Source organism: Merops nubicus, unplaced genomic scaffold (genome assembly GCF_000691845.1).
Source record: "Merops nubicus isolate BGI_N331 unplaced genomic scaffold, ASM69184v1 scaffold4056, whole genome shotgun sequence".
NCBI lineage: Eukaryota > Metazoa > Chordata > Aves > Coraciiformes > Meropidae > Merops > Merops nubicus.
The window spans coordinates 55,911-79,595 of record NW_008615459.1 but is presented as its reverse complement, the minus strand read 5'-3'; the positions used below and the strand labels follow the sequence as shown (position 1 = coordinate 79,595).

Below are 23,685 nucleotides of genomic sequence, written 5' to 3'. Positions count from 1 at the left end.
AACACAGGAGATTCCATATGAACATCAGGAAACACTTTTTTACTATGAGGGTGACCAAGCACTGGAACAGGTTGCCCAGAAAGGTCTGGGGAGCCATCTGGACATGATCCTGGGCAACTGGTTCTCAGTGACCCTGCTAGACCAGGGTGATTAAATAAGACGGCCTCCAGAGGTCCCTTCCAACCTCAATTGCTCTGTGATTCTGTAAGCAAGCTCCAGTCATTTTAGTAGGTTTAATTCTAAAAGCCAAGCAAAGTTTGATGCTTAATATAGATGTTCTGCAGAACTTCAAAGATACCCACTCACTGTGAAACTGTGATGGCTGGAGGCAGACTATTGCTTGCTCAGAAAATCAGGCAGGAATTATGAAGGGGATTGCTATTATGTTTGTCCATATGTACCCCTTATTATTAGAAGCAGCAGGAGAGAACAGGCAGAAAAGATGTTATAGGAACCTTGCAGGGATTTTTGCTGGAGTAGAGGTTTTGAACTTTGCATTTGCATGGCACTGGCTCTGTAATGCTCTTGTCTCTCTTCCTACCAAGTGCTGGGTACTTCTCTGTGTCAGCAATGAGGAATCCTCAGCCCAGAAAATGAGTTAGACCTAGACTTCTGCAGTCTAGAGATTTATTTGAAGAATTTCTGAAATTAACCCCTTTTATTCCTCCTTCATGTTTCATGATCTGAAACTTTATTTCTTCCCAGTTTAACACCTCTGTAGCTATGTCTTTGGGTTGAACATAGGAACTCATGCCTTTTTCCCCTATCCCTTTAACCTTCAGTTGTATGTTCTCTGTATGACAGTGGAGTATTGTGTCTCCCAGATGATTCAGTTGTAGGTTACAACTTAGAGTGTGCCTAGGCATGCTATTCATCTTTTACCTTAGAAACCACAAAGACCTTTAAATATGTTGATTCATGAAATGCTGAAGAATTTTCTGCTGTCTTGTGAGGGATAATGCAGGATTATTATTTGAAGAAGGTGTTCTTACCCAAGACCTTCTAATGCTCAGTTTGGGCTGTTTAGTGACTGGGGAAAGAAGCTACTTGTCCTATATATTTTCTGACTGCAGTCTTTGTATACAAGCTCATTTCTTTTCACTGGAGACCTATGTAATTTCAATTAGTTTATCTAATTTTCTGATTTATAAAAAAAATATTGTTTTAAGTTTTATATCATAGCTAATCCTGTAGTAATACAACTGCATGAAGTGAAGGGCTGAAAACAGACTAATTCTTTACTTGCAAGAGAGGATGAACAAACAGATTGGTCTCCTCCCACCACATATCTGCATTGCCAGCGCTCAGGGAAATAAAGACTGCACGGATTAAAAAGTTAGAGGGGTATCATTAAGGCATAAGCTACTGAAACAGGAGCATGCATTGAAGAGGTCTCAGTTCGACAGTATCAGTCCTATTATGAGCAATGTCAGCCTCACTGCTAACGCAGAAGCCAGGGATGAGAATGCAGGTAAGATTTTTCTATACCAGGGGATGATCAAATCACAATTAATTGCAGCCATTCCCACAATAATTTAATACAGTACATTCTTTCTCTCTGTTAAATATCGGCTTTTGGAAACTGTTTTTCTGTCAACTGCTTGAGACAGAAGCTTTGGAGTTCTTTCAGCATTGCCTATGAAGTGACCTTACTGCTTTTGCATATAGTTTGAAATCTGTTTATGAGACACATTTAAGTCAGTATTTGCAGCTCCTAAGGTTTCTGTGAATAATATTCACGAACATTTAAATTAACTCTCAGCATTTTTTTTCCCTCAACGTGTTCTGAAGAAAACTTTCTTTGAATCACAGTTTGTGTATATGCAATTAATTACTGTCAGGCTGCTAGACAGGCTGATCATCTGGGGGTTGACCATTTCATTTTCACATAGAAGCAGCCCTTGGCTTTTGTCACACAGAGCAGCCGTTCGCTGCACCGGCATCTTGATGATGCTCTTTTTATCTGTAGTTTGCTTGATTAGATCTTTTGATTGAAGTACTTGAAAGACATCATTTCATAAATACACTTGAAGCAGTTCCACACAAACCACCTCATCCTCCCTATAACATTCTCATTTTATTGCTGAATTTTCAAATGCCATTAAAAAACATTACATTATGATAGGTCAATTATTGAACTGTGTACCTTGTAGACACCTCACAGTGTTGTCTGTATAAATGATTTCTTGTTCCTAATTTATGGAAGGATAAGACAATAATCTTCACAGTAGAAAAATATTTTAACTTGTGGAGTTCTGTAATCAAACATCCTTCTCCTTTGTTATAAAGGTACACACTGTTTTATTAAAGTAGAAGCTGACTATGAATCATCAAACTATTCTGAATATTATTTGTACTGATTACTCATTTTTATTTTAATATGCACCTTAACAGTATGGTAAAAAATTATTTACAGCTATAAATATATAGATTCATTCTAACATCAAGAAGGAATTTGAACTTATTTCTGAACTTTTCTGTAACAGCAGCTGGTTGGTGCATGATCAGTATGGAGACTCATAAATAGCCTGTTGACTTAAAGTATTCTATTTTCATATATACCCTGATTGGTAGTTCTGTATTATGTATGAAACAAAATTTGAAGATAAAGGCAGTATATTTATTGTTATTTAACCAACTGATTTGCTGGAAATACTGAAGTGATTTCCAGACATATGTCTATATTTTTCTAATAAAAAGCTGTTACACCTATCTACCAAATTTGTCCTGTCATTGTACTTGAACCATCATGGCTACAACAAAATGCTACAAAACATCTACAATATGCAAGATACAGTTTTGTTTATGCCTAGAATAGGAAATGACTGTAGTAATCCTGGATGTCTGATGGTGGGTAATGACATTTGATCGGAAACTGGCAGTATCATGATCAATGCAAAAAGTATTTCCTTATGCACATGCATGCACAGTCTTGCATTCCAGTTCATTGATTCTGAAGTCCACAAGTGCTTACTGTTTCCTTTTTTCTTTCCTTTTACTCTTCACCAAATTTGGTATTTCTTGACAACAAACCATCCAAATAAACTTCCATCGTATCTTATAAAAAAAAAGTAAGCTGTGGACTGCACTGAAAGGAGTCAAAAAATTAGGGAAGGAATGTTAAGAAAAGGTGTATGTCTGAATCCAGCTTAACTCTCCAGCTATGAGCTTCCACAGAAAAGAAATAGTACTGTCACTGTCTATTTGGATTACATTTGCTGGCAGACAAGCTTTGCTCTTTTGTCTCCAGTATTTGAGTTAGCATGTTGATCTAATTTAGTTTATTTTTTAGCAGAGTTCTATCTTATAAAAAAAATTTGCACTTCATATACGGTAACTAAAGTTGTCTCATGTTGTCACTATTTTTTCTTCTCTTTCTAGGTGATGTCATTGTCTATATTAATGAAGTTTGTGTCCTTGGACATACTCACGCAGATGTAGTCAAACTCTTCCAGTCTGTTCCTATTGGTCAGAGTGTCAACTTGGTGCTATGTCGTGGATACCCTTTGCCCTTTGATCCTGAAGATCCTGCCAACAGCATGGTGCCACCCCTTGCAGTAATGGAGAGGCCTCCGGTAGTGGTAAATGGAAGACATAACTATGAAACTTATTTGGAATACATTTCTAGGACTTCTCAGTCTGTTCCAGACGTAACAGATCGACCACCACACTCCTTGCACTCCATTCCAGCAGATAGTCAGCTTGATAGCACATTCCCACCACCTGCCCATGATGATAATGTATCAATGGCTTCTTCTGGGGCCACCCAAGCTGAACTCATGACCTTAACCATTGTGAAAGGGGCCCAGGGCTTTGGCTTCACTATAGCAGACAGTCCTACAGGACAGAGGGTGAAGCAAATTCTAGACATTCAGGGATGTCCTGGTTTGTGTGAAGGTGACCTCATTGTTGAGATCAACCAGCAGAATGTACAGAACCTGAGCCATGCAGAAGTAGTGGATATACTTAAAGAATGTCCTGTTGGAAGTGAAACTTCTTTGATTATCCATAGAGGAGGTAAGTTTGGAAAGTCTGTACAATTACAAAAATGTGTGTAAAAGGTTCTAAACCATGCGACATACATATACTCACTACGTCCTTGTGTACTAGACCGAAAATTTATTTTCATGTTGTGGGACATAACACCATTGGTTCTGGAAAACTGCATCTGCACTGAAGTATTCGAAGCAAAATCTAGGAGTTTGTTGCACATTCCTTTTTGTGTTTTGGGTGTCAATGGTCCCACCTCTGTACAAGGGTAAAATTAGAGCAGTTCCAGACCTTTCACCCTGTAATAGTTTGTATGGTGCCTGCGGCAAATTCTTATAGATCCAAAGTAGTGCTGCAAGCCTTAGATGTAATTGTTTATATTGACTCATTAGGGTAGCTCAAAATCAGGGTAATCTATTAGCCCTTTACAGGGTTACTGGTTTTGATAAGCCACTTTACCTCCTTCTCCTTCATTGTAAAAGTATTGTACAACGGTTGTTTTGTTTCTTTGTTGACAACTAAGATCCATAGTATATTTTTCTCTGTTTTAAAAAAGTAGCTTCTAGCAACTTAGTTTTCCTGACCAGCCTGACACAATAAGCTTGAACATATACTACTGGAAGGGGGGAGTCAAGCCTTAGTGTAAGGAAGCAATGACAACAGAAGTCTTTATACCTTGACAGTGATAAATAATTTCATACCTTTTAATATTTGAGCCAATTGAATTTTCTTTGATAATTTCAGATGAACATCCATCACAGTTTATTATTACCTGAATTGAATGATTGAATTTCTTTAATTAAAGATCTTTCTCTAAATGCATTCATATGTTACCAAATGTACATTACTGTGTGCTTCAAAAGGAAAAAAAAAAAAAGGATTTTATACAAAAATACTAATTACATTCCTTCTGAAGAGTAGAGGCTGGGAAATGAAGCTTTAAAGTTTGCATATGCCAAATGTCTGTCATTAAGAAACCTACAAATCCTTAAAAGAAGAAACAGAGTAACATTTTCTCAAAATGCAGAAATAATAAACTTAAGGTGATTTTAATATCTGTAGATCCACATAAAGTATTTTTCATATCTATATTGAAAAGAATTATTTATAAGAGACAGAATCTGACATTTCTTTGTAATGAAAGCAAATTAAGAGTGGTAAGTAAAGGCCAATTGGTTTCACAATAGTATATGAAAAATATGCAGAAAGTTAATTGTTGCAGAGGTGCTATCTTTGTTGGTATTTAATCTGTTTTATTTAATATCTATTAAGAATCTGGAACAGTGGAGTAAGTAGTATTATTTTTCTGAAGATGATGAAATTTAGGGAGAATTGCATAGCAAAAAAAAAAAAAGTATAAAGGGGATTAAAAGTGTTAATGTACCCCCAAAAGATGGGATTTTATTTGAAAAATGCAAGCTAATACCCCTCTAGAGAAAAAACCAATTCAGAACACCATTCTTCAGAGAGAAGTGGAGTGTGAAATCCAGTAAAAAAAAAAAAAAAAACAAAACCAAAAAAAACCCTGAAGCAGCAACATACTCAAACCCGTGAGAATAATTCCTGTCTCTCAAAAGAGTTTCTTCTTAGAGCATCGATTCATGATCTAAACAAGGTGATCACAATGATAGCTTAACAGGTTTTGGTACATTAACTGAGATGTGGTTATTTTCTACACATCACTGTGGCAGATATGAGATACTACATCAAGCTCAACCCTAAATAAAAACAGTATAAACTTACACCATCTTGTCTCTGGTCAGGGCAAGCACTGAGGTACAGATAGCCTAGGTCAGATGACACAAAAGGTCCAAATGCAGTAATGTGTTCCTGAGTGTTAATCTTCTGCTGCTGGGGCAGGGGGTGGCTGGTTGCTTAGAGAATGCAGAGAAGATAAAAAAGAGCATGTTTTGTTCATGGTAAAACAATGACTAAGACTAAAGCAACTGTGATTAAATGTAATGGGATGATACAGAACAAATGAAAACTGGTTTAAGGTGACAACCTGGGGTTTTTTTTTCATAAATTCATAAGAAAAGGGAATCCACATGACAAAATATACTTTTACAATGCAGGTAATGATATCCGTGGTAGTCATCATGCCTCCTTTTATAGTTCCTGGGCAGAAATAGGCCTTTCTAGGGTGCAATTCCAATGTAGAGGTTTCAAATAAGTCAGATACCCTAAAAGTGTATATTCTGCTTTACTGACTATAAAGGGAATGGAGGATGACTGCTTCAGAAGTATGTGTCTATCCCACAAGTTATGAATAAGAAACGGATCTAAGATGTGGTCGTGTGAGATAATCTGAATACAAAACAAAATTCTAGTATTTAGAGAAACCTGCTATTATTCTAAAATATTTGGTCTGTAACACCAGTGAAGCAAGGCATATTTTCTTTTACCCATGGATTCTATTTTTATTTGATGATCTCCGGTGTATAATGACACTTGAATAATACCATCCTTTCCCATCATTACCCTATGTATCCTGTCTTTAACATCTCATTTTTAAGATTGAGACCGAAGTGCTATTGCTGCCTATGGAAGAGGAAGGTTGTTTTGCATAAAGTTTTGGGTTGCCTTGTATTCTATCTCTGATATGAGTATGGCCTGACTGCATAGTTCACTGTGGCAAATCCATTTTTGTAGGTGACTTAATTTCTCTCACTGTCATCCAGCAATCTTAGCTATATTTCAAACAGGAAACAGATAAATATTGGCTGAGGTGTATTGTCACTATATGAAAAAAGCATTTTATACTGGAAAAAAAAAGTGTTCTTTTGTATGCATATAGTGTGCATGCTACAGTGTTTAAAGAGCTGTTGTCCCTCAAGCTTAGGAAGACAACAGCCAGAGTATGGACAGGAAGGAAAGTTCTGCATGTTTCAAAAAGATAGAGGGAGTAGTAGTATTCAAATTTAAAGAGGCCGCTAAAGAAAATTGTCTGATCCAACACCAAACACAAAATTGTCATGGAGCACAATCCAGCTGGAGTAAGGCCCACTGAATTTGTAGCATCCTCATTTTAAAATTGTTAAAGCATACATATTAATTTACATGATTGTTAAAAGAAAAAAATCATGGAAATTGTATAATTGTGTATCTAAGAAAATGTGAAGCAGCACTTGTTTAGATGACAACTATGATGCTCTATGGCTAGAGACTTACGATCTCCTTTCTGTTTATTAGGTTCTTTGCTAATCACAGATGAGCTGCTTGCTTTGATTTCTTTGCATCTGGTTGTGCTGAGCAGCCATATAGTTTCTGTTGATTACTATGAGCTAACAGAAGTGTTCATACTGACAAAAAAAAACAAAAACCAAACCAAACCAAAATGTTGCCTAAAAAAAAAGGAAAAATTAATAGAAAAGAAGAAAGGAAGAAAAAGATATGAAAATGTTTGTCACCCAAACAAACATACCCCTTTTCAGCTTTGCTTCATGCCTCACAGTTTATTGTTTGTTGTTTTGTTTAGTTGTTTGTTTGTTTTTTTTTTTTTGTTCAGGCTTGCTCTAATATGTCTTCCAATTTGTCTGGGCAGGAAGGCTTATAATTCTTTAGCTGCAAGATGTCCTCTCTCTTGGGAAAGCTGCACAAGATAAAGCTACAGGCAGCACCATCACCCTGCTAATAGTAGTCTGGCCCAGGCAGTTGTGATCTTCTGGTTCCACAACCTCAGCCCACCACTGAGGTCTCTAGAGCTTTGACTCTGCTTCTTCAGTTCTTAATTTACAATATTAAGAGACTACCTGGTGCGAAGTGGAAACCTCGTATCTTGTGGTTTTCTCATCCTCAGCTCATGACTTTCTAGTCAATAGTACTGAGGGCTTCAAGAAATGAAAGTGTTAGGAGAATGGTGTAGAGTTTTAATTTGGGATATGGAATGTTTCCATCATCCTACTATCTCTAGTCTTTTACATCCCCAAGTCCCTGGTGAATTTTTTTCCTTCCAGTTACTTCCTAAAGAAACCTAGTCTTGATTTAATTGCTTTGTATGGGTACTCTGATTTAACAGAATTCTATTCATGCTCATTTGGTTAGTGAAGGTATGTTTCTGTTGTCTTGAACAAGAGATATTGGTGATGTTGGAGATATTTAGCCTGATATCTCTCTTGCTTCCTGCCATGCTTTCTCCTCTCAAGATAGTTACTCCAACTGTACATGAGTTCCTGATCACTTTCCTCCCATTCTCCCGTTTCTCAAGAGTGTTCTAATGTTGAGAGGAACTTAGATCTGTTTGGCAACATCTGCATTTTTAGCCCTGCTGCCTTCTTAAATGGCACATACATCTCTTTTGTTTGTGTGTTTAAGGGACATTTGATCCCACAAAGGGAATGTGGGTGTGAACCTAGTAGTGAACCAATGACCCATTTGAAGTGAACCACAGGGATCATTGAAACCTAGAAGTCAATGACATAAATGTCTTCTGTCCAACATGCTGCTATAGGATCCTCTTTCAATTTTCTCTTTCCAATTTGCCAAATCATTTTGTCTTGCCATCTCTTCATGAAGTGCACTGTTGTTCCTGGTTCTGTCTGCTTTAAAACCAGTGGAAAACAAAGGTTTGTAGATGACCTTTTTCCTTTCTCAAAATTAGGAGCTTTCACATGACATATTAAATTCAACAGTTTCCTCAGCATGAGTTCTCTGCAAGTGTATCCTTCTCATGCTGGCTTTTAAGTTTTACATTTTTTGCTCTTCTTTTTTTTTTTTTTTTTTCTTTTTTTCCCTGTTCTTAGCTAGTAATGCCAGAAATATTTAATGATAAAAAATATTGGGAGTCATGCTGCATTCTCCACTTCACTGACTTTGCTGTTAGATATCATGTTGCCCTTTTCCCCAGCTTCAACCTTGGCCACTTGTCCCTTCCTACCTTCCCTACATAGAAATCAACATTTTGTGCAAGATGGTTTGTTTCATAACAGCCTTGTGAGAGGGGCAGTTGTCTCTCTTATGTTAATTCCAAACATATAATAGCTGAAAGATTTTTAGAAAATACTGTTACCATGCAATAAATACTGCTATTATATTAACATAACTCCTGGGAGCACTGCTTTCCAGATTCATTTTTAAAAAACATGTCTCACTTTACAGAGTATTTTTAGTTCTGAGATATGTAATCTCCTAGTAACCTTAAAATTATTTACACCCTTTTTGTCCTACACATTGAAACTGTTTTATACTTTGCATTAATTTGAAATATCTTTTAAGCATCTTGTATACAATATATTTTAATGAATATTTTAAGTGTTATAGCAGGCAAACTAAAAACCAAGTTGGATATATAGTACAGTTTATGAAGAGATTCAATCTAAATCTTGTTAGTAAGAGAAATGGTAACCTCTCAGTAACACAGAGAGTGACAAATTTGAACAGAGGGAGTCATGGCAGGAGACCAGTTGTACTAAAATTCACGCTAATGAGACTTTCATATCTCTTTTTATATAGCTCTGATTAGCAGTAAAACAGTGTGCAATTGCTTCCATATTTCTGAATAAAATAAAAAGAAACTGTAGACCTTCTTGAATATGGATTCCTGAAAAAATAGACATCAATAATAGTAGCTATTACATTGTATTAATGGAAGTAGTATTAATTGCATTGTGTTTCAAAGTGGTAGTGTTACAGTTTTGCTGCGTCTTTCTCTTTAATGTTTGTGCACTATGTGGTATATTTGTGGATAATTTTGCAAAACATTAGATAAATCTTTTTTACATATATTGCATAGAAGGTTTTTTATGACTATTAGCAAGCATTTTGCTTCAAAATTACTTTTATTAGTGGTGAAACTGTTTTCTAATATAGGTTTATATGTTCTGTATTACATTTGAACAGTGCTGCTATTAAGATTTATGGGGACACTTCTCATAGAGATGTGTGTCCCTAACTCTTGTTGACATTAAGAGGAGTTAGTTTGCACACTGGAGAAGTAGGACCATTTAGAAGACCTCTTAGCAAAAAGAAATACAAGTGTGTAGACATAGATTCTCATCATTGCATGTCATAAGAGGTAACTACCATTGCTCCAGTGGCTATTTCACCATTAAATTCTTATGTCCAAGATGAGGCTACATATAATAAGCAGTTAGACATTATCATTATTAGGTCTACACAGAGACTTGCCATACTAGGCGCATGGCTTTCTGCAGAGCTGCAGGAATCCTGCCTTCAGCACAGGCAACTACTTGTCTCTGTTGAGGAGTGCATGGCACGTTTGTGTCTGGTAGCTGCAGCCCACGTCACTGCCAAATCCAAGAGCTCTATTAGCAGCACAGCAGACTGGTTTCAGTCTTAATACTATTAGTGAATGAATTAATACTAATTGCAGAAGAGTTTGGTTGATAAAATGGACTTTTTGGCTTGTCTACACTGGAATCTGGCCAGGCCATTGAATTTTCTCCTCTGTTCTTGCAAGGAGTAATATCAGAAGATTGACCAGGTTATCTTGGACTGTGTATCTCAGTGAAAAATGGCATTTTTAAAGCCAAATAGAGAATCACAGAATGGTAGGGGTTGGGAGAGACCTCTGGAGATAATATAGTCCAACCCCCTGCTAAAGCAGGTTTGCCTAGAGCAGGTTGCACAGAAACATGTCCAGGCAGGGTTTGAAAGTCTCCAGATACAGAGATTCCACAACTTCTCTGGGCAGCCTGTTCCAGTGCTCCGTTACCCTCAAAGGAAAGAAGTTTTTCCTAATGTTCAGATGGAGCTTCCTGTGTTCCAGTTAGTGCCCGTTGCCCCTTGTCCTGTCACTGAGCACCACTGAATATAGTCTGGCTTCATCCTCTCGACACCCACCCTTTAGATACTGATAAGCATTGATCAAATCCCCTCTCAGGCTTCTCTTCTCCAGGCTGAACAGACACAGTTCTCTCAGCCTTTCCTCCTAGAGATGCTCCAGTCCCATAATCATCTTTGTAGCTCTCCACTGGAAGCATGGCACATGGGAGAACCTGATGCAGTACTGGCACATGAAGAAACTCGGGGTTTTTTTTCTAACTGCCCATAGTCTAGGCTCTGAGTGAATCTAACCTTCTTCAGAGGAGTTCTGGGAGATCTCATCCTAAGAAGGGAGAACTACAGAACTGGACTCTAAACAAGTATTATATAACCTGTGCTTGTGTACTGAGGCATGTCTGAAGTTTAGTCTAAATGTGTTGAACAATGTTTCTGTTGGTTCAGTATAATGTAATGTCCTATTAAACATTTGTTGGGTTTCCAAATCTGTTGTCGAAGTACCTTGTGTAGATGTTGTGATGTGGTGATTTGTAATATAGTGCAATATTTTATAGTAATAAAGTAAGCTAATTGACTATGAAACAAGTGAGTATATTATCTATTGTGCTACAGACACAAGACACAGCACTGGGGAGATGGGAAAGATATAATTTTCAGGCACTTCCTAAATCATTTACGAGAGCCACAAAATTCGGCTCCTACAGTTTGCCTATCCAGTAAAAATGCATAAACTAAATTCCTCTTCTAGATGAGGTATTTATCACTGTACAGTTCTTTAAGCAATTTTCTTTTACATTCTTAAAAAGGAAAGGAAGGCTTTAACAATTGCTACATTTGCCCTCTGTGAGTAATGCTCCACTGCTTTATATTTTTATAAACCAAGAGCATACATTTATTAAATACAGCACTACCCTTCTCAAGAAGCCCTTGGGTGACTCATAATTCAAACACGATCAAAACTAACACCAGGATACATACACCTTTGCTGTGTCACCTTCAGATTACAGTATAAAAAAGGATATGGAAGCCAGACCTGTCAGGCACAAACTCTGAAAGTTGACTCCCAAGTGAGTCAAAACAGATTTCTAAAAGAAATAAATTGCTTTCCAGAGCCAGATTTGTCATAACTTGGAACAGTATTTCAGTCTATAAAAAACGTACTGTGCAGTTTTCTTCTTTGGTAAATGACAAAAATCTTGACTTTTATTTATTTTGTACCTTTTATTACATTGAGCTAAAAGAAGGCAAGCTTTCTGTGCACACGTTCCTGGGGTCACTCTATTTTTAGTATATATTTCAGTTAGATGCAAATTATATTTAATGGACTTTTTAGAATATTTTTTCTCTAATGTAAGCATTTTTTATTGTATTTCATGTGTTCTAGATAGAGAACTTCTAAAGATCCTGTTATAATTAGAAAAAAAGACTCTATATGCATGAATAAAAGCACACTCAAAACCTTTGAATAAGAAAATATTTTAATGATCTTTAAATTAATTTTATCAATTATTTTCCATTTCTACAGTGAGCTGGTTTTTCGCTAGCAGAAAGTTTGCTAATATTTTAAAAGGAAAATTATTGTTATGATGATGATAGCAATAACAATAGTCGAGTTTTTCTTAAAGAATAAAACAAAATGGTTAAGTAATACTTCAGGGATTAGTTAGCATCATAGCAAAAGCTTGCTGATTATGGGAAATACCACAGTATTATCTGCATATATTTTAATAGCTTAACTAAATACATTTGTCAATACAAAGTGAACATCTTTTTCTTACTATCCATGTGAAATATTTTCTGTACTTTAAACTATTTTTTCTCAATAAATGTGATTATTTCAGTGATCTGCAGTGCCTCTTTACTGCAGTATAAACACTACCATATCTCTGAAATAGTGCAGAAGACACCTTAATCTATTCCTTAAGGAAAATCAGGAATGACTAGTGGAGAAACTAATTCCCTTTTATTTTGCAACTATGATCCTAATAGGATAACATATCGAAAGACCAGCTGCTCTTTTGCATAGCTCTTAAGCCTACTTCTATTTCAGGTTTAGTGTTTTCAGGAATAAGTATCACGAATTACTGAAAGAAGATGGAAAGATTCTGACAGAGTAATTCAACTGTGTAACCAAAATGAGGGATATTACATCAGTGTAAGGTCCTAGAGCAGTCTAGACAGAAGTCTGAGGAAAAGTCCACAGGACTTTTTTTTTTTTGTGGCCAGTCAGAACCAACAAATGTGACAGAGCCAAATCATCTCTGTCCAATTTGTGCTCTTCTTCACTAGCATTTTCCATGTTTTACCCAGGTCCTTCTTCAGCCTGTATGTTTATTGCTTGTCATTCTGGCTCCATTTTCCTTCCTTTGAGCAATTCAGTGAAGCTCCCATTCTTGAATGTCAACCCAGTCTTTGAACTTAGCCTTGCTTTGAGCAGGAGATTGGACTACACAAACTCAAACTGCCCCTTCCAGTCTAAACACTTATTGAATGGTTCTCCATCTTTCTTGTGTTTGGGGGCTCAAGGTGCTAAAAGAGAAGGTCTCTGAGTGAATGTAACAAATCACCATCTGGATAATTTTAAACTCCTTCACAGTGCTTCTCAGAGAGAAAGAGAAGTTATTTAGTCTTGTCTCCTTCTTATATCACATTAAATATATATATTTATGTGAAACAAATATATATTTGTATATGATAGTTCTTTAGAAATTGATGCAAACAGAAAGAATGAAGACATGCTTTTTGATTTCAGCTTGCCTTGTGTGTTCACTGAGATTGCATACACAGCAAAGTATCTCACGCTATGATTGAAAAATAATGCAGTGTTTATTTATTTATTATATAGCATTCCTGAGAGAGCTCAATGGCTTGTGGGGTTTGCCCTTAAAATTGGAACAGCTGGATCACCTGATCCAGCTAACATTCACTACATGGACATTAACTACAACTATTACTTCTAATGTTTATCTTATAACTTCTTCATTTCATACCAGATTTTCTAATTTATCAAGTTCTTTAACAGAGGCAATTAGGATGCATTGTGCTGAAAGTAGAACCAGCTATGTACAGTTTCAGTCAAAGTAGCCCTTTCTAAACAGTCATAGTATAATTAATTGTGAATGTATATCTTTACAGGTCCTTAAAGGCCTGGTTTACATGCTGTGTACTTCAGCCTGTCTTCCCAAGCTTGCCTTGCAACACATACAGCCACATTCACCTTGTCTGTTGTTGTCAGGGACCCTGTGTAGACAGCTACAGGGCTGCTAACCAAGGCAGCAAGAGGGATCCCTGTATGATGAGGAAAACAGGCTGTGATGCCAATCAGCTACTGTAAACCTCTAAAGTAGCTGTAATTAGTAGTATTCTAAAAGAGCCTGTTCTTCAGGTCAACTGCAGACCTGTCAGTCTGACCTCGGTGCCAGGGAAGGTTATGGAGCAGATCATCTTGAGTGCCACGATGCACCATATAGACAGCCAGGTGATCAGGCCCAGCCAGCATGGGTTCATGAAAGGCAAATCCTGCTTGACTAACCCGATCCCCTTTTATGACAAGATGACCTAACTAGTGGGTGTGGGAGAGGCTGTGGATGTTGCCTACCTGGACTTCAGTAAAGCCTTCAACACTGTTTCCCACAGCACTCCAATGAAAAAACAGTCTGCTCATGGCATAGACATATATATGGTCTACTGGTCCAGTTCTGTTTACTAACTTTATCAATGACCCTAATGAGGAGATAGCGTGCACCCTCAGTAAGTTTTCAGCAAGCTGCGTGGGAATGTTGATTTGTTTGAGGGTAGGGAGGCTCTTCAGAAGGACCTGGACATGCTGGAGCAATGGGCTGAGGTCAATTCTGTGGGGTTTACCAAGGCCAAGTGCCAGATCCTGCACTTGGGCCACAACAACCCCATGCAGCAGTACAGGCTTGGGGAAGAGTGGCTGGAAAGCTGCTCAGCAGAAAGGAGCCTGGGGATGCTAATCGACAACTGGCTAAATATGAGCCAGCAATGTGCCCAGGTGGCCAAGGCCAAGAGCATCCTGGCTTGTAGCAGAAATAGTGTGGCCAGCAGGACCAGAGAAGTCATTATCCCCTTCTGCTTGGCCCTGGTGAGGCTGTACCACAAATACAGTGTTCAGTATTTCAGATGCCCTCAATACAAGAAAGACAAGCGGGTCCAGAGAAGGGCAACAAAGCTGGTGAAGGTTCTAAAGCACAAGTCTTATGAGGAGTGGCTGAGGGAACTGGGGTCAATTAGCCTGGAGAAAAGGAGGCTTGTGGGAGACCTTCTCACTCTGCAACTACATGAAAGGAGGTTGTAGAAAGGTTGATGTTGGTCTCTTCTTCCAAGTAACAAGTAATAGAAAAAGAGGAAATGGCCTCAAGTTGCACCAGTGCAGTGCTGGGGCTTAAACCCCCAGCCCTGAATCAGGGTTGACATATGGGTGATGTCCACAGCCAGGCAGAAAAGACCTTCCTGATTTGTTTTCACCCAGGGCTTGGCCAGCCTTGGGTGGGAACTAATTAGGAGATCACCACCAGGTGCCCCTCCCTCAGCATTAATATCAGGTGTCCCACCTCTAAGTTAACAGCATAAAAGCTGGCTCTGCCCACAGTGAATACGCTATGTAGGACTATATCCTTGATAATGGCACCATTTTATGGTTATACCATTGGAATTGGACTGGTTACCTGCTTCCTTGGTCTATTTGCTCCTGTCTTCAATTCATCTTTCACCATGAGTGAATGTTTCAACCTTTTTGTTCCTCCAGTGGTTGGCTACCTCAGATCCCTGATATGTGATATGGAACCAGAGGGAGTGATCTGGTATGTGTGCTGTCTGTTAACGATAATATCCTTCCTATTGGCATATGTGGTCAGCAAAAGAACGAGGGGAGGTTTGGGTTGGATATTAGAAAAAATTTCTTCACAGAAAGGGTTGTCAAGCACTGGAATAGACTGCCCAGAGAAGTGGTTGAATCACCGTTCCTGGACATATTTAAGAAGTGTGTATGTGTGGTGCTTAGAGACATGGTTTAGTAGTGGACTTTATCAACAGAGTTAGGTTAATGGTTGGACTTGATGATCTTAAAGGTATTGTCCAACCTAAATGATTCTATGTTTTGTTGCTGATTATGAAAGGTTTTTAAAAACTTACCTACCAAAGTTTCATATTTAAATTTCTACTCATATTTGGTCAGGTGAATCCCAGATTAACTGTAAAAAAGTTAAATTTCTAGTCTATACTAGTCAAAATAGTTACCCCTCCAGTGAGTGGTAGAAAATAGGCACCTGGAAATGATGGCTTAGATCATTTTATTCAGTCCTTGGTTAAGCAGATTATTCTCTTGGGTTTGCCCATCATGCTCCACTGGTCTGGCTTGTTTTAACTGGCCAGCCAGACAAGAGTGCATGAGATGAGTTCTGCCCTTACACCAATGGCAAGCATGGAACAATAGAAGATAATTTTTAAAGCACTCATCACAAGAGTTGTAATATGCCTCGTCCATTATAGTTAAAACTGGAATCCCATTTATGCTAGCATAGACAATAATCTGGGTTTCTTTAGAAAACCAATTTTTAAATATGGGCTTGCAGAAAATAGATTATTTCATATTAAAGATATATTAATAACTTTATTAATATTACAAATTAGATTATAAAAATTAATCTATATAATGGACTTTTCTAAAGCTTTACATGCAGTAGCTCTACTCCTTATTTAAAAATGGAAACAAGTAAAATTAGTATGGCTTACATTGAATTTAAAATTTGATTAATTTCTAAATCTTTTAACATAATTATAAGTAGGAAATTAGTGATGGAATTTATTTTTAATGAGCTTCCTCTAGCATAATTTATGTCTTTTGACTATACTATATCTTTTTTTTATGAAGATCCTCTAGAAAACATAAAATCAATGCTGATAAAGTTTGCAGATGGCTTAGAGATTGGTCCATATCACTGGATAGATGACACATAACTGATAAAGAGCTATGTGGAATACTTAATAAATTAAGCATCAGCAAACAAGAAGCGTTTTTCTATAGGCTTCTGTAGTGTAAATTAGTTCCTGAAACAGAGCAAAGAATGCAGCCCAAACTTGCCAAAATGCTTTTGAGTCATTATGGAGAATCAGCTGTGTATAACAACACAATGAAAAAGGCAAATTCAGCAAATTTTTTTTAAAACAAAACTTATTGTTTGTGTTTTTCTCAGTAAGATGTCAATGGTAAACTTTTTTTGCATTTACTATGAACATTAACAGAATCAGTGAGATTCTGTTCCAGATCATTTTTCCCTGCTTCTTAAGTTCATATTTCTTTTCCATTTTTTGTCATTTTGCACAATTACTTTAAAGTTATTACATGACAATTCTATATACGGTGCAGTGACTAAGCACCTTGCAGAAGTCTTATCTTTAGCTAAAGTTGTTGTTAGTAATGACATGAAATGTGACATTTCTCTAGTATTTTTCATATAGTTCTTCATTAGCAAAGTTAATGACTGATTTAATTGTCCATGTGCAAGGTAGACAGAAAGATGTTTCCTTAATACCCAGCTCCTACAATGTCTCATTTCCTGTAGAAAGAATTAAGCATATCACTTCAGAATTTTTCCTGTAAGTAATCTTACAAGGAGTTGTACATTAAAAGCTTGGAGAAACAGAAGAAAAGGACCTGGATTGGGAAAAGTGTCCTAAAAGAGAGCTGAAAGGCTAGAAAACAGATAGTGAAGAATTAGGGGTTCAGAAAAGATATTTAGGGTCGTGTAAAAAGTTCTCTAAAGAGTCATGTTGTAGGATGATCCTCTTTTCAGCAGAAAGGAAGCATAGTCCCTGACCTACAACACACTATATACCAGAGGCTACTAGCTATGAAACTGCTTGAAAGACATTTATGATTAACATGAGAATCTATTTACTTAAAACAGCTATAACTATCCTCTGTGCCAGATAGATAGTAGCAGTCTGATAGAGAGCATTTGGTTTCTTCCAAGTGTGTGTGCTGCCTTCCTTCCTCTGAGAAGTACCAAGGTCAGGCAGGTTCTCCTGCAGTGAAGACAGATCACTCTTCCCTGAAGAAGAGACATATAGAGATCTTCCAGTGGCTGTAGGATCTGAGCAAGCTGGTGATAAGTTGTGTTCCCCAGGGCTGAGTATTTAGTCCAGTTCTGTTTAATAACTTTATCAATGACCATAATGAGGAGATAGAGTGTACCCTCAAAAGTTTTCAGATGGCAGCAAGCTGTGTGGGAGTGTTGATCTGCTTGAGGGTAGGGAGACTCTTCAGAAGGCCCTGGACAGGCTGGCTTAAATGGGCTGAGGCCAATTCTATGGGGTTCACCAAGGCCAAGTGCCAGATCCTGCACTTGGGCCACAACAACCCCATGCAGCAGTACAGGCTTGGGGAAGAGTGGCTGGAAAGCTGCTCAGCAAAAAGGAGCCTGGGGATGCTGATCGACAACTGGCTAAATATGAGCCAGCAATGTGCCCAGGTGGCCAAGGCCAAGAGCATCCTGGCTTGTAGCAGAAATAGTGTGGCCAGCAGGACAAGAGAAGTGAAGCTGGAGTGGAGGGGAGGAGAGGGTTGGATTGGATATTAGGAAAAATTTATTCACTGAAAGTTTTGTCAAACATTAGAACAGGCTGCCCAGGGAAGTGGTTGAATCGCCGTCTGTGGGTGTATTTAAGAGTTATGTAGATACAGTCCTTAGCGACACGGTCTTGGCAGTGCTGGGTTAACAGTTGGACTCCATTGTCTTAAAGGTCTTGTCCTACCTAAGCAATTCTGTGATTCAAAGTGAAAGAGGACACAGGACAAAAAGCTAGAGATCTACAGCATAATCCAGGAACCTGCTTGGAAGAGCAAGAAGCAACCACGTAGCCTTAGAAAAAACAGGATGAAAATGTTTTGGGGACTGGCAGGGAGTATACAGAGTTTATGGTAACATGTATCTTACTGGAACTCAAGAAGCCATTGATTTCCCTGGAAACAAGGATCTGTAATGTAGGGACATAGCAAGCAGGGCAAGCTGTTCAGAAACCCTGATTGCTTCTGTATTCTCTAGCTAATCATTTTACGTTTTCTCTATTTGAAAACTTACATGTTTTTTACTACTGTAAAGTCTGGTATTTTTTGATTTGGCTTGGGTTTATCTATTTATATTTATAGTATATGTACATACATATAAAATATATAAAAGCCTTTGGAGCTGTCTGTAAGAAAGAGTCTAGGTAGATCTATCTTAAATCTTTGGCCAACCTGGGATTCCATCTCAGATGGAAAGGAAGCACCCAATCAAAACCAGTTGCAATGCCACAAATCAACAAGTCATTTCCTCACCAGCATTCTAGGATGGCATATTCTCCACATTGCAGAGCAAAGGTTTGAATACTGGAACTAAAGACTGATGGTGCTTTTCCTGAGCTGTAACTCCACCATCATTTCTGTGGCTATTTAAACGTTTCTTCATTATTAACTCACAAAATTACACAAATTCTAAGGATTTCAGATTTTTATAAAAAGAAAAAGCCCTATTACACCAGTCTTACAGTTTGGGGTGATAAAACACAAACATAATACGCATCATTGTCATAATGAAGTCGGAAAAACAGCCTCAGATGGAGATATACTGCTATTACTTTCCCTTTTGCTCTTTAATATTGTGAAGGTTGTATTTGGAAATACAGATCTCAAAGAGTAACAGAAATAAAAAAAAATAGTGGCTTCAAATCCTAGTGTCTTTTTTTTGTATTGGAAATAATGCAAATTAAACCAAACAAATCTAGTAAAGAAAAATTAATGCCTTGAAATTTTGCAGGTGGGGGGTCTAGTCTCTAGAGTGAGTATTAATTCCAAAGTATTCACATTTTTTTTTTTTTAACTCTTCTACACTGAGAGAGAAAACTGCAGTGTAACAACAGACATATATTTGTCATTAAATCAAAATGCAGCTGCTGCGGAGTGCTGGTATAGATGTCGCAATTTACTTGCGTTTCTATCTCAAACTAAGAAAGGGATGAATAAAAATTCATTACTTGTGTTTGTGTACGGAGGTATGCACTTTTATTCATTAATATGTGATACAGCTTTTTGCACACTTTTTTTCAGTTATCTTGAACAGTAAATAAACTTTATCAAACCAAGGAGGATTATAGATGTTCATGACTCCCATTTAAGGTCTTTGTATACCAGAACAAAACTTGCAGAACTTTCTTCATGGAAAACCTGTTCAATGGAGGACTTGAATATATTTTTGTTTGCTGTTCTATATTAGTATTTTCAATTTATAGCAATAATTTCTGAATTATTAAATTCTGAGTAGCTGGACATTTTCTTGAGACTAGAATGGAATTATAATTTTTTTTCCTAGACAAATATTAAGTTTAAAACACTTCCTGACAAGATAGAGTCCTAGACCTTTTAAAAAAATTCACAAAAGAGAATATCCACTGAGGAATAGAGCAACTTAGTCTAAAATTGCATGATGGATTAAAAACTTACTTATGGTAAAAGAAACAAAAGCCTGCTTATAATAGGATAAATTCATTAATAATATCAGATCCTGCTAAAGTCTAGATAGTTGGTAGCTTATTTACCTAGAACTTAACTAGATATTTCATCTGAGATCTGCCTAGGGTTTTTTCGAATTAAATGTTCAATACATTGTGGAAATGCAGCTGCTTTTTACAAAAACGGCTTTAGTGAATCACCATTCACCAATGAAAACTTTCTTTGTCAGAAGAGCACTCACAAGCTTTAGTTTGAATCATCACTTTTCTTCCTCTTCTACTAAACTAGACCATTTGTTTGATCCCTGTGACATGAATTATACTTCTTTAATTGGCTTATGAGACCACAAATCTAATAGTTTGGTTTGTTTTGTTTTTTTTTTTTAAAAAAGGGCATATTCCCCTACAAACTATTTCTTATCCCAGCAGACTGGGATTATTCACCAGCAAAACTGCATGTTGACTGGGTAAAGAGCATACACATCTACCTTTACTGTCACCTTATTTACCTATTTCATGGGGAATCCCAAGGAAAAAGTGTATACCATGTTGAATTTGATGACCATCACTGATTAGGTGTACTCCAGATTCCTTCAGCCAGCTATGGTCTTCAAGCATAAATTCATAGTTTTTGTTCTGTGATCATAAGGGCATATTGAAATATATTGTTGTCTTGAGGAAAATGATGTTTTACGAATCCATAGGCTACATCCAAGTTTGCTTTCTTGTGCAGTAAGCTATGATTTTTAAAAAGAAGGGACATACACACTAGGTACCCTAGCAAGTCTTCCTAAAAATTTTTAAGCTTAGGTCAGTTGTGAGGTCCACAAGGTGTTTCATGGTTGTCAGCACCATAATCATCTCTGTTTAACTTGTCATGTTTATGTATCATTCCAATTTTCTCAGCATTGGGGTGTTATTTCCATTATGTTAGACATGTCATCTAAATCTCAACAGTCTGAAATCAATTTACGTTCCTCTGAGACAGAGCACTGTCACAGGGGAAAAAAATCACCTATTTGTAGCTTTTCTTGCTCTTCCTTGTAATCCATTCATTTAATACTTATAATTTCCCAACTACCCTGTCAGGATCCTTTATCAGCATCATTTTTTAATGTTCTGTTCATTAACTTTTTGAAGTACTTCACAGGACTACATATGACCAGCACACAATCTAAACATATATAAAATTCATATCAATACTGTTCCTCTTTCATTAGACTTATGGACGTAGCTGCTCTTTATGTTAATTGTTCATCTCCAAACCTTCAGTTATTCAGAAAAATGTGATTTTTCTCAACCTTTTTTTTGTAAGACAGGTCATCATCATCAATTTATCATTCTTTATACTCTTTAGTGTTCTGTACTGCAATTCTATCATCCCATCCATCATTATTTTGCTCACATTTTTTCTTTCAGGCACCTATGGTCTTATGCTAAATCTTCTGAACTCCATGTCATTTTAACCACTACAATTTAGTTCACTACAAAGCTTTTACTAATTCAGCTTTGTTCTTCTTGATAAGTAAGTTGAATACTGAGAATTACATCCTGACTGGGTCAATGTGAAAGAAAAGAGATATCTGAAAAACTATTAGGTAGAAAGAGTCCAGACAGGTTTTCAGGTCACTGCAAGGTTGCCATCTCTGTTTGGTTACCTTAAACCTTTCTGACTCAGGTCTTGGCTGCTCTACCTCAGTTGCATGGTTCACCACTACTGCTCACGTGCTGGTTTTCTGTCTCCTGTTAGAGTGGAGCACTGCATCGCAAGGTCTCCCATTTAGAAATTGTAATGGACACCAAGGGCATTTCCCTACTTTTATCTACTTTTATTAATTTTTAAGGATTTTTCTGATCACTAGTTTAGGGATAGAATTTGTTTTTAAATCAGGATCAGGACACAAATCCCACGGAAAAAGAGAAGTCTGAGAGTTTGGAAACAGGCATCTGAAGAAAGGGTTAGCTGAGAGAAAACATGGATGCAATGAAGTAATTTAGAAGAGGAGGAACTGGCAGCATAAATGTCAACACTAAAAATCTAGTGATTCCTTTTCATCTGTGCCTTAGTATGAAGTTATACATAAGCAAAGGAATTGATTTATTCTTGACTATTTTTTCCCCCCATGCTTTCCAAAGACTTTTGGTGAATGTATTTTCATGAAAAGGACTTTAGGACCCAGTCTACAAATAACTTGTGCTCCATTTACGTTTTACCAGAAAATATTTGAAACATGCCTTGATATTCATTAAAGTGAGATGTCATAATGTGAACTGAGATTTCTCTAATATGTTTAGAAAGTGTAAGAGCTTAAAACTGGAGCAGATTCTAAACATGAAAAAAACAGAGACACTGGCATAGTTAGGAAGAGTTTCTGACTGTCAGAGAGCTCTGAAAATGCAATGCACTATTCCTGAAAAGTTAGTTCTGAAGCTTAAATTAGCTTTCAGTAAAGCCAAGCTGTCTTTATGGGTATGGCAACACTTGCAGGCCCTTCTAGAAGCAACAGTCAGCAGCTGCCAAGACTGAAGACTCAATTGATATTCTAAATTGTGTTGCTAATTCAGTGTTTGTGACACATACCAGTCTTTTTCACCTTGCTGTGTCTGCTGTGCTCAACAGGAGTTGTGTGCAACAGTTTGCCCAAGATGGTGCATCATTTGCGTTACCAGCTCTTGCAGGTTTAGAGCAGTACAGTAGAGTCTAATCAGTGGCCTGGACACATGAACTAGTGACACTGATTTTAGCAGCAGTCACTGGACAATACACATGAGCAAGCTGGAGATTCTTCAGGGAAAATTTCCTTCTGCCAAAGGAAAAGTTATTTTCCTTGTCTGTATGGATAAAATAACCTTGACTTTTTCAAGGTGTAGGTAGAGTTTACAACCTGTGAGCAAACTTCTTTTCTGTGAGAAACAAACTTTCTTTTCTGTGAGGTCTCTTTCACCGCTCATCTTGTGTTAATATCTGGGCATGAAGACTTTTGCTAACTGGGTTAGTATTCACATAAAATACATATATTGTAGACTTCAGTGAGGGAAATAACCATTCATCCAGTACTACTTGCAGTTGCAAATCATAAACCAGGATACAGACTTAAGGATTTGAACTTCTAGTTGGAAGTTCTGTAGTAAAAGGCAAGAAATTAGGATCTTCAACTCCATGAGATCTCTTTTATTACTCCAGGTCAAGTTGTCCCAGTAAAATATGTTCTGAATTGTACTGTAGCGGCATTTTATCTCTTCCAAGACATGGCTGTCCTTAAGATAATATGGTGTGTGCTAGCCACAAGGTAAGACATCTGTAACAGTGTAACACTGTTCCAGAAATAGGTGTCAGAAAAGAAGTTTGTATAAAATTATTACCCAATGAGATATTCTGTGGGGTTTAATATCAAACGTTATCTCTGGAAAATAATCTGTTCTTGTTGACCACATACAAAGCTA

General features: G+C 37.2%; 1 protein-coding gene across 1 annotated transcript in view; it reads left to right on the top strand.

Moving 5' to 3' along the window:
• Positions 1-1,419: 1,419 nt before the first annotated feature.
• The window catches only part of MAGI2 (membrane associated guanylate kinase, WW and PDZ domain containing 2), a gene marked incomplete at its 3' end in the record, with an annotated part of 77,269 nt that continues 55,003 nt past the window's right edge, over positions 1,420-23,685 (top strand). Inside the window, exons 1-2 of the mRNA XM_008942513.1 lie at positions 1,420-1,471; positions 3,382-4,017. Coding sequence (XP_008940761.1) covers positions 1,420-1,471; positions 3,382-4,017 — 688 coding nt within the window. The remainder of the gene's footprint in view (positions 1,472-3,381; positions 4,018-23,685) is intronic.